This window comes from Gallinula chloropus (assembly GCF_964237585.1).
Source record: "Gallinula chloropus genome assembly, chromosome: 4".
Classification (NCBI taxonomy): domain Eukaryota; kingdom Metazoa; phylum Chordata; class Aves; order Gruiformes; family Rallidae; genus Gallinula; species Gallinula chloropus.
The window spans coordinates 76,885,398-76,897,769 of record NC_140088.1 but is presented as its reverse complement, the minus strand read 5'-3'; the positions used below and the strand labels follow the sequence as shown (position 1 = coordinate 76,897,769).

The 12,372-nt window shown below is 39.0% G+C and overlaps 1 protein-coding gene across 1 annotated transcript in view; it reads left to right on the top strand.

Annotated features, from left to right (window-relative positions):
* SH3D19 (SH3 domain containing 19) overlaps positions 1 to 12,372 on the top strand; it is a 77,982-nt gene that overhangs the window by 43,164 nt on the left and 22,446 nt on the right. Inside the window, exons 4-7 of the mRNA XM_084262935.1 lie at positions 2,474 to 2,516; positions 3,825 to 3,972; positions 4,196 to 4,397; positions 5,012 to 6,001. Of these exons, the coding sequence (XP_084119061.1) occupies positions 2,474 to 2,516; positions 3,825 to 3,972; positions 4,196 to 4,397; positions 5,012 to 6,001 (1,383 nt within the window). The remainder of the gene's footprint in view (positions 1 to 2,473; positions 2,517 to 3,824; positions 3,973 to 4,195; positions 4,398 to 5,011; positions 6,002 to 12,372) is intronic.

Genomic DNA, 12,372 nt, shown 5'->3' with positions numbered 1-12,372 from the left:
AAGGAGTAAAAGCTCTGCAAGTCTGGAGGCAAGGATTATTTAGAAAGTTTGTATTTTATTTTCCCTAACATTTGTGCAACTCCAAGGAATATGTGAGAGCAGATGATACAGTAGCTTTCATCTCTGCTCCCACTGTGGATTTAAGAGCTTGCAAAGCTAAGGGTATTCTAAAAGTGTGGTTGTAACAAAAATGTGACAGCAACAAGAGGGTAGTGGTTGACGGAAGGAGGGAATACTTTGCTAAGGTTCTTTTAAAAAATTGTTTATATTAAGTGTTTATGTACGTGGAAGTAGCTTGATTCCATAAATGCCTGGGAGATTTTTTTTTCCCAGAATGAGCACATTTTGAAAATATATATGATGGCTTAGATATCAGCCCTTTTGAAGAGACATATTTGAATATACTAGTCAAGTTATTTTTATGTACATATTTTAAATGTGTTTTTTCTAAGTGTTTGTTTAATTGAAACTTGGAGTTCAATGGATTACACAGATGCCTCACCAGAGGTGGTTTTTTGCCTATATTAAGAGAGCTTCAGATTTTTTTTTAGGTTTTTCTTATTTAATAACTTTGTTAAATAGTAGTACATTTAGAGCCTCACAGCAGAAATCGGCATGTAGAACTTACCTAGAAATGAAGACAGAATGAAAGAAATTTTCAGTCAATTCAGTTTTACATTCCTCATTAATTGGCTTTTATTTTTAATGCCCTCATTGTAATTTTGCTATATCCCAAGCAGTTGTACTGAATATATTTTACCAAATGAACATTTGCTTCCATCCTCTCAGCAAAACTAATCTTGGGAGCGGCTGGTTTGGGTCAGTTTGAGGTTGCTTGTTTGTTTTTTTTCTTTAATGTGTTCATTGGATCAATGCTGTGATAACATCTCTGAAGAAGAAAGTGAAGGTGAGGTGTAGGGGATTTTTATTTACTTACTTTAGCCAAACAGTCTTTACAGAACGTAAGAGATGTGCAGTCAAATTTTAAGCTGTGTCTCTTATCAGGATCAATGTGCCTGGTCAAACCTCATTGGTAGGTGGGAGTATAAATTATGGGAACCCAGCTTCTTTGCATCTGTATCAACTCCTCAGAGTAACCTGTTATTTTTGGAAAGAAAAAATGGACAGACCCAAATAAACTATCATTCTAAACTAAATAAAGCATTCAAAGAGATTTGACTTCCCTCTTCTCATTCTTACAGTGGTTCTTTGTTGCACAATATAGTGGACATTTCCCTATTCAGTTGTATTCTTCACAGTTAATTTATTGCAAGGGAAACTTCTAAACAGCCATTGTTAAAATCAGCATGAGACTAGAAATAAAACCTGCCTTTATTTTAGTTTTTTAAGACCCTATATTGTGAACAGACATTACAGTTGTTCTCTTACAACACTGCCATGTGCACTATCCTTGCGTGACTAACCCATTTGATCAGGGTTTCTGGCATACCGAAGCTTTGGTCTGTTCTCCTTCACCTCCCCTTCCTCTTCTGTAACCCCTTCTTTTTTTCCTCTAGCACTCATAAATAGTGCACATCAAAAATGCCCATTGGAAGAGGTATGTCTGACACAACACTATGCGACTCCTAAATCAAGTATGTTTTGCCAATTTGAGTGAATGATTCTGGGATGTCACAGGAACAGCAAAATTGTCAGCTTTTCTACAATAACATTCTACCACTTCCTAAATTGCACTTGCTATGCAAAAATTTGTCCCTTGGATAATTTCCTTTTCTCTCTAAAGAAATCAAAATGAAAATGTAATGTGGCCATTGAAAAAATTATTTGAACATAAATAGGGAAACAATAGAAAACTTAAGAGATCAGGGTTCATTTATGTAACTTAAAACATGGTCTGGGAAAAAAGAAAGAAGAAATGTTGCTTACTCTTAATCCACAAGTGATTAAATTTAGGAAGTTTCTATCTGGGAACATTTAATTTTTTCTTTCTTACATAGAGGAAGGTGAATAAGCTTCTTGTATTTTGTGCCTTAGAACTTTTCCCTTCTCTAAAACAATCAGAAAGAGACATTAAAAAAAGATTAAAGAGCACATCTCAGGAATGAGCCATCAAAAGCAAAGCCAGGCATGTTTAACATTTCCTTTTGTTTTATTAATGAATTGTTTTAACTAAAGAAAAAGAAATTTCAGCTCTAGGGTCACCATAAGGCAGAATGAAGGAACATGTGGCGAAGAAGAAGAAAGGAGGCAGGACCATCTATCCTGGTGATAACCTGGACATAGAGTGACTTAAACTGATACTAAACTGCACCATAAACCTTTTAAAAACTTCTTATATTTAATACAAATAATTTTTTTAAAACTTGGCCTCTTTTAAAATGTGGAATTTATGATCAGATGCTGCATGTTCTCCATTTCATTGATAACAGATTGGTAATGGCTCTGCTGTCATCCTCACCTTGTTGCTGTGGCAGTGGAATTTAACCTCTTCAAAACTTTTTTCTTTCAATAGCTTCTCGGACCTCTGGCCATAGTGAACAGCAAAGGGACAGAAGGTATGGTGCTGCTTCCTATGTTGTAATTAAATAGATTATATATAGATTACATATATATATCTTTATATTTATATATATAAAGCACTTATCGCAGTATTCATAAACATTCTTTGGAACCATTCTGACGGCAGAGGTAAAGCTTGTTAGATTGTCTCACAGTGCTTACTTTGTACAGCTTTTTCCCTCAGTTTATTCTTTTATCCTTCTCTCTATCCTTAGTGTGTTTAAAAATAAATTAGACTTGCAATAAAATAAAAATACTGTGAATCTTAAGCACAGGGTAGGTTAAGAGTTTGAGGAGTTTTCTCATCAACTTTTGTATGTGTTCTCAAAGAAAAGAATGCAACCAACCATCAAACCTCTGCAGAACATTTTTACTTTCCTGACATCTATTTACAGGATCACTTCACAATGAAAATAAGTACAGTGAGGTCTCCTTCCAGTTTCTCAAAGTGTATTGAGAAAGGAGGTCACCAACCTGGATAGCTGGTGAACTGAGTCTGCCATTATTTCAGATGTGGAACTCTAGCCCTCTTTTTTTTTTTTTTAATTCTTTTTACTACAGTTTTATAAGTTATGCTTCTGCAGCTTTTTATACTGTAGAAGAATCTCACAAAACTCCCTTCTCAAAATGTATTTTGTGTGAGACCCTGGCTTCATCAGTGGTACTCTGAAGGTGGTGGTCTGGGAACATGGGCCATCTCTGCAGCTTATGCTCTAAAGCAGTTGCTACAGTGATAAAAGAGGGGTAGTACCTACAGGTCCTTAACTGTCATGGAAGTCCCTAATGTACTAGGTGCTGTAAGCAAGTAGGTCCTGTCTCAAAGGGCTTGTAAGGCTTGTTCTGCCCCATTTAGCTCAGTGGGAGGTCACCTTAGAGGTCTGAGGATAGACAAGCTTTTAGGTAGCTAGACAGAAGCAGTTATAACTATCCAACTGTTTTCACGTTGTAGAAGGCTAAGGGCAAACACATGATTAGTTCTCATTATCCCATGAAGACTAAGACTTCTTCTGTCTAATTGAGTTACACTTGTGTTTAAGTACTTTAAGCATGTAAATTATTTCGCTGAAGCCAATAAACCTACTTTTTGGCTTAGGTATTTAATTAGGTGCTTTGAATAGAAGCCTAATTGCTTGTTAGAAAGGTCAGGTAAGTTGCATTGAAATAATGGAAAAATTTCTTTGGTTAATTCAAGAAGACCTGAGCTATTTTGATTTCCCATGCTGAGAAAACATTGGTCTTTTATACCTAAAAGGACTACTTTAAAAATGTTTTAGGTAATTGTTCCCCATTGCCTTCATTTCCAGGCGCCCTGAAATCACAATAGTTGCTGCTGAACCCCTCCGACCATCTTCCTGGTTTCCAGGTGCAAGCCCTGTCACTCCTCCGGGATTAGGATTCCCTTCTGCTTCATCTCATGCTCAGTGGAGGAGAAGTGAGCATCTTCCAGCTGAGGTGAATGGGGATTTACATGTGTTTGATTTACAAAGGTAAACAGCACATTAAGTTAGAGAGGAACAGAGCTTTTGCTTGCTTACACTTTCATCATGTTGAATAAAAGACTAGGACAGTACTCTTCACTGTATATGTTAATTTAGTATTTTTAAATTTATATGCTTCCTTTTATTAAAAAATTCACATGTGGACATACATTAATATTTCTCTCTCTGTCTTGTAGCTTCCACCATCGTATGAGCAGGTGATAAAAGAAATCAATCAAGTGCAAGTCAATACAACAAATAACAATAATGCTGCTGCTCCTAGACATACCACTACTTCTGCAACACAAACTGACTTTCCAGAGCAACTAATCAGCCATTTGCCAGGAAGTAATGTACAAAACAGTGTGTCAACGCACAGGGAATCTGCAGGCTGTCCAGGTGAGGTTGTTTTTGATTTCTCATTGCTGAGAACTTTGTTGTGTCTCCTGAAGATGTTCCTTATTATTGCTCTGTGCAGCATTTAATATGAATAACAGTTAAATTTCTGTGAAGGATTACAGCTGCAAATTTCTGGAAATGTCCTCTTTTCTGAAGAAGTACCATTGCAGTCACAGTCAGACTACAATTCAATCTTGAAAGTTGGGCTCAATTCAGCCATAATGGCAATTACTCTGAGGCCAGAGGAGTTCAGATGTCCAATCAGAATAGCAGCAGTGTAACAAATTCAGACTCGGAAGTGATCAAACCAAGCTAGGGAAGGAAGCTACTGTACTTTGGTCTAGATGTTGCCTGCATACTCCTCATGCTGCAAGCTAACAAGCAGCTTTGAATTCACAATATCTAGATACCATGCAGTTCAGCAATCTTCAGTTTCTTCCTAGAGTTAATGTATTTTTTCATTCACATTTTTAGAAAGACAACTGCAGTTTCACAAGCAGCAGCAAGTTGTGAATGGAAACTGTCATATTTACCTCCCTGATGGCTGATCAAAAAGTTACATCAATAAAGTGTTCCAGAATAAATAACTGAAACCTGTTCTTTTCTGTTAGCAGGGCCGAGTCCTCTTAAACCTCCTAGGCCTTCTGCATCTCTCCTGAATAGGTCTCCTTCAGCAAATGAGAATCCCTTAACAGTTGTTGAAATTTCCAGTGGGCAGAGGTGCCAAGAAAATCCCAATGCTGTGGTATGTCCTGTGCCAAAGCCAAGATCAAGGAGCAATCTCAGACCTGTGGTCAAAAATACTGAAAGTAATATAGACAATGGAGAAGTGAACCAGTCTACCACAAAAAGGGAACAACCTCCAATTCAACAGCCACCTCTCTTAGATGATAGCTTACTAGACAATCACTTGGCAATGGACAGTATGAGTACAGAGAAGAGCCAAAATAGTATTGTTTCAAGGATCAAAGTTTTTGAATCCCAAGGAACTAATGATACCTCAGGATTATCAAAAAAGCCAGAAATTGCCCCTCGTTCATTCCCCCCAAGACCTGTTACTGCAAAGAAGCCAGTAGTTGCTCCAAAGCCAGGGGTAAGCAGAATTTCAGGAGGCTGGGATGTGTGGACAGAAAGCAAATCAACACTTTCCAAGGAACTGCAGCCTCAACCTGAAGTAGTGGGAAGCAGTGTTGTAGCCAAACCTGAACTGCCAAAGAAGCCAAAACCTGGCCTTGTTAAAAGTAGTAGTAGTGATTTTCTTGATACAAGAAGTGGATCAGTTGCAGAGAACAGTGATGGACAAAAGAAATTTCCTGTTCCTGCTCCAAGGCCTCTCATTCCTAAAAAGTCACGTTACACAGAAAATCCTGCCCTTTCTTTGGCCTCACTAAAGCAGACTGCTGCTCCCCCATGGACTTCCATATCTGCCCAAGAAAAAGATGTCAAGTCTCTGGGGGAATTGTCACCTGCACCCAACTCATCAGCACCTGCTTTGCAAAATAAACCAGATGTTGAAGGAGATCTGATCAGTTTTGATGATGATGTTCTGCCCCTCAGTCCACCTGGTACAGCTAAAGATAGCATCAGTTCTGAAGCAGCAGCAGGTAAGAAGACTTTTTTTATAACTGTCACAGTAGTTACTCTTTGCAGGTGCATGATGCTGTATGAGTTATGTCTACCTGTCTTGACAGGGTTTATATGTGTATGTGAAATTTTTGGGTTTCTATAACATCAAGTTGACTATGAAATTACTTGGATTTTGAGACTCTGGAGGTTTCAAGGCTATATAAATCTCAGAACTTGCCTGCTGGATTTATTACATGATTACTAAAATAATGATAAAAGACCTGATATTATATGCTAGATGTCACCTCCAGAATGTAAAAGACTTGATATTATACGCTAGATGTCACCTCCAGACTGTATCACAATTCTCTCTGGGGAATTGGGACATCTTACCTCTTGCCATTTAATATGACTAATTTATATGTGTGTCTGAAGTTCTCTAGTGGAACATAGTCATCCCAGCATCTAGAGAAGCAGCATTGCATTTAGGGAAACTTGTGATCAAACTTCCAGGGATACTCTGTCCATGTCTCCAGTGCCTATTTATTTTCTCTTTCCTATCTTTGTTCCGTGTCTTTCCATTTGGCTATATGATAGTTATGCAACTTAATTTTTTTCTAGTAAGTGAAAGTAATTATTTCATATGGACAGATTAATTAGTACAACTACATCCCTTTCATAAACTTTGTTTAATACCATTAAGCACTTGCGGTCAACTTTTTTAATGCTGCTTTAGGGGGTTTGAGACACAGGGGCATGTTGGGCTGTCATTAAATTTTATAGCAATAGATTTTTCCCTCTTAATGATCAAGTATGTCTTATTTAGCTTACCAGCCCCATTGCAATCCAGGGAGAATTTTGCTTTAAAACAGATGGTCTGTCATACAAAATACTGGTTTAAGGTACTAAGTATGATATTTAATTTTTTTTAACTTCATTCATAATTAAGCATCTTAGCTTTTTGTAAAGAGAAGGTTTCATGGATACAATGGAGAAATGTACTATTGCTGTTTAGAAGTACAACTACAGCTACCACAACCACAAGTGAGTCACAGAATACACTACTGTCAACACAACAGTCACAGAATTCAGTGTTACCGCCCACAACTGAGTCACATCCCTCACTGTTACCACCTGCAGGCAATTCACAAAGTTCAATATTACAACTACAGCAGATTCACAGAACAAACTAAATACTACATGTGTGTTAGTTAATTACCCAAGACTACAAACTTAAAGCATATCAAATATTCACTTACCCATCTCTCTGGTAAGGGTTCTCAGTACGTTACCTTAGCCAGTATCCTGGCCAAGGGGAAAAGTCTCCTTGTAGAGTTGGGAAAATGGCTCCTCCATCTCAGACTGAATCCAAGGGGTTTTTATTTCACTTTTTGTCTGATGTATGTGTCAGTGGGCAGGACTGTGTCCTAGTGGACAATGCCACCTTCCATGTTTGTCATTAGCAATGATCCCCCTTATCTTATGCCCTATCTGTTGCATATCTTCGCGTTGTAGACCCTCTGGCTGGCCTTTATCTTACTGCTAGACAGCTGAATAGTGGCTTGATTGGGACTCAGAGCATATTGTTTGTTGAAGGAATTCCACGGCTCAACCCAGGTTTTGTTTCACCATTTAGCCTCATTTTGCAGGACAACTCATGTCTGAGCTATCTACACAGCTCCCCATGGGCTGTCTCTGCTGAGATGGAGCCTCAAAGCAATTCAAGGCTGAGTTGCTTCACAACCCCCAAACCTGTTTGTGGAACTCTGAACAAGATGATCCTTACATCAGGGAGGGGTGGTGGCTCAGGGACCAGCTGAGTGTTTCTGGGGTTGTTTTATGGACAAATTGCTTCGTGTATCACCTGCTTTATACATTATAAGTACCATTGTTATTTTCCTCTCCCTTTGCTGACCCAGTAAACTGCCCTTATCCCAACTTGCAAATTTTACATTTGCCTTTGGATTCTCCCCCCCATCCCATGGGGGAGGCAGTGAGCGAGCGGCTGAGAGATACTCAGCTGTCGGTTGGGGCTAAACCATGACAGTGAATTGTATCTTTAGATGAAGTGCTGATTTGTTATTGTTTCTCCTCTGTATTGGCATAAAACCCCCAAGGCAGATGTTGAAAGTCCTTTAAAGGCCTAATCTGTTAAGATTCATACGGACGGACATACGGATTTTTTTCTAGGACAGACGGATTCCAGGAGCACTGCAGAAGCTGTACGAAGCCTGTCAGAATGCAGGAGTGTAGGATAACTGGAGAGGCAGTTTGTGCTTATGTCAGGGAAGCGTATAACTGACAGTGTCAGGCTGGGAACAGACGCACGATCATCATGTCTGGACACTGGAGGTGTGGAACAGCCACTGTGTATTTGATGGCTTTACAGGAAAGTTGGAAGCACAAGGAATGACTTGTTTTCTGTGCATTTAGAGTAAACGTTGTAGTTTCAGTCATTTTGGTTTGATTAATGGATGCAACAGACAGAAAATGTAACTGTACTAAGCAGTAGGCAAGAAAAAAGAATACCTGCATTCTGAAAGTGCATAAAAAGGAAAATGATATTTTGGCTCTGTACACTAAAAGACTGCCTTTCCCCAACCTGGAAAAATTAAATAACATTAATTGCTCTGTTAAATCAGAGGCTTCGGTGACGCCTAATGAAAGTCACCTGAAAAAACAGCTTTCATGATTAAGTGGTAAGAGTAGTCTTCATCTTGATGGTTGGTATCCTAGGTGTTATTCTTGATTTAATAAAGAAGAAAATACTTTCCATTCTCTTGGTTAACATCAGAATTATTCACATTAGTTTCCTGACTTCTTCTTGAGTCACCTGCCCGTGATTTTATTCATTCAATAAAACAGCATCTTTGCTGAAACCTCTTCATACATACTAAAGAGGAAAAGGTCTGCCAGCATTACCACTTTATTACACTGTAAAATTAGGATTCATTCCAGACTTCTGCAGGCATTTGTGAGCTCACAATCATATCCTATAACTTTGATTACTAATGCCATGCTATGCCTTGACAGAGTATCCACAAGAACAACACCGGCTTTCTGAAAAATGAGGCAACACTGAGCACTAACACTAGCTATTTCTCATATTCCCATAGGAACAGTTTAGGGTTTGCAAGATGTTTTGTTAACTCAGGAAGAGAAGCTCTAATCTTGCTCCCAGTTCCCCAGACCTCTGCATTTCTTAAATATTTGTCATTACTTAGCAAAATGACAATGATCTGCTTGTTGGTATGGCAACCCTAGGAAAGGAATTAGGCTTTTGTGCAGTGCTGTTTGACAAACAAGCGGCTGGCTCTTGGTTTCAAAGAGCAGTATTACATCACACATTACAGTGTTCACAAAACTTAAGGTTTTTCTGATTCAGCAGAAATGCACCTGCTACTTAGACTGATGTAAATAGGACTGGGTGGATCAGTCACTGCTAATGCCTCATGCAAAAGTAAGGAGGTGAAGCATTCGGCTGCTGATGGGGAGGGCACAGAAGTTGAAGTGAGCATATACATGGAAGGGTGAAACAGGCAAAACAAATCTAGAGCCTCCACAGCAATTTGGTTGGCTGACATGAGATATCAACTTCCTCTAACAGAAGGCTACCATGTCCACAGTAGGGAAAGAATTTGAATGTTATTTCTGTGCTAACATCAACAGTGTCGGCAACTAGTTTCACCAGTTTAACTGTCAGTGTTTGGTACTTTAACTACCAAAGTGAACTGGAGGATTTTCTTTCAGGTTTACCTCAGGCAATTCCATGGATTTCATCAGTGTTTGACAGCATCTCCAACAGCACAGCTGCTAGTAGAGTGAACTTGCCCTTACGAAAACGTTAATGATTTTATCTTTGTCTGACCTGTATAGAAAAGGGGAACCATTCTGGTGCAAATAGAGACTGTTGGTACCAAGATGTCTTTCAGAGATTTCAGCATCCACTTTGCCAGTTGAAGTCTATGGGAGCTGTGGAAGCTACACCACCTCTGAGACTGAGGTGAACTGACATCCAACCCATGTCTCTGATGCTGGCCCAAGGGAGGTGCCAGGAAGGAGTAGTCAGGAATGACAAATCTGTAGAACCGGTCCTTTCATCAGCAGCCAAAACTGATGCCAGTTTTAAGTGCCATAATTTTGGACTCAAAGGCTCGAGATAATGTTCAAAGCTGTTTGTATCCTAATGAAATTACTCCTGTTCAAGTCAGTCATTTAGAATGTGAAGGCATCTGTTTGGGACTCTAAATCTTGAGGTGCTAATGCTTTGATGACAGTTGTGATATTTTGGATCATCTGGGGTATTTTTACATTTTTCTTATAACTGATAGTAGGGATTTGTGCAGTTCCTGAAGGTTAAAAGTTTCAATAATCTGTCAGGTGGGCTGTCTTCTCCCTAATCTATTTTTACAAAAGCTTGGAAAGTAAATCCTAGTGCAAATGGAAGTGAGTGTAAATTCCATGGCTGCAAATGATGCATTATTTCATCCATATCTTGTATTACTTGCTGTGCTAAAGCATGTAGTATGCCTGCTTGCCAAATGTTTTGAAAATGTATGTTTTGGACAGAGAAAATGAGGCAACTGCATTGACAGCACACATTCAAATTAAAACCCGGAGGGGATCTTGCTAGAAAGTTTTCATTCCTTTTTTGCATGTGGAGAGTTATCATTCTCTCTTGTCATCTCTCTCTCCAAAACAGCATATAATTTCCTGATTGCCCTGTGCCTGAAACACAAAAACTCATTTTAAACCAAATGCTTTGAAAAGTAGTTCAGAGAGTGCCTTACCTTAACAGCTGGAGAGAACGCTCTCGTGGTGTCTTTGTTGTATTAGTGTATTTCCATTCTAACAGTAATACAACTACTGCATCCATCTATCCATCCATCTATCCATCCATCTATCTATCTCTCTGCTTCATCACAGTGTAAAACTGTTTCTGCCTATATGGCAAAAACCCTCCACCAAGCAACCCAGTGGTGCTATCCATTTATATGTATTGTTCCTGCTTGTGACATGGATGGTGGAATTTGCGTGACATTGTAGTCAATTCAGAAAAACTGCTGCTTGAGAATTCCAAATTTGTCTGCTGCAGGGATATTGCCCAGCTGCTTGTTTTTAATTGCTTCCTCAGGAAGGAAAAGAAAAAAAGGACTGAAATATTTTGAACTGGCAGACTAGTCCAGACATATTTTCAAAGTAAAGCAGCTTTTCTTAGGGTTCTACTGTGTTACTTCCAATGACTTATGCTTATTTTAGTCACCTGTCTCCTCACTGCCAAAAGTATCATCCCCAGAGCTGAGTGAGCTGTCTCATCCATTTTAATCTGCTATTTGGCTTAAACTCTCGAAAAAACCAAGTGCATCTGAAGACATGCTACTGTGAGGTCAGCTAGCAGAGGTACGGGGCTGTGCAGTGTCCTGATAGTTCTGCTGCAAGGTTGGGAACATCCAGCAGAAATGGTAACAAGCATAATTCCTCAGACACTATAGATGTTTGCTTAGTAAACCTAAGTTGGAGCCATTCAAGGAACTTGGAAGTGACTTCACTGTTTCACAGGAGAGGGCCTTACATCCAGATTCATGGGACAAATAAGGTTTTTAAATCATAGCTACATAATAGATCAGGAGTCCTTTAGGTTGTCCAATGCAAATGAATTTGGTTTTGAGCTCCATGTCTATAGATACTGTTAAATGGTAACACACGGCTAATATTGTTCTTAATAGCTGTCTTCTCTGATGATCAAATCTGTTTAGTTTATAGTAAAACTGGAAGTGCAGATATCCTTTGACCAGAAAGCTTGTCAAAGATGAGCAAAATGCTTATTTAAAAGAAGTATTTATAAACAAACCAGTATTTTTTCTTTTGCTGAAAGGATGTGAGATTTTTGCAAGAGGATAGACAGGTATTTTAAACAACATTACGAATTCACTTGTCTTTCAGGATTTCATTAGGATTTTGTATGCCCTACTGCTTTCTATCACCAGTCCTCTGAATTCCGGCTTGTCTGTTTTAGAGCATTTTGAGTATCTTGCTGGTGAACAAGCATCATTCACCTGGCAAGAATGGACAAGGCTGTGTTTCTTCATCTCCAGGGTAATGTGGAGTGGATTTTTTGTCACCTCCTGTATGACCAACTACCTTTTTGTCATCTGTTTTTTAAGTTAAGCTAGGCTATGCAACCACTTTCTGTCTTCATGGCTGACCTGTTCTGGGCAGGAGGTTTGATTGGAGACCTCCTGAAGACTCTTCCAACCTGAACTATCCTAGTCTTACTCCAACTAGCAAAATAGATTAATGATGTAGGAATAGCCTCCGAACTCTCTTGTAATAGCTGACGTTCACGTAAGTAGTATTTTGTGCAAAAGACAGTGTAATCACTATCACTTTTACTAGCATGGGCAAGCTA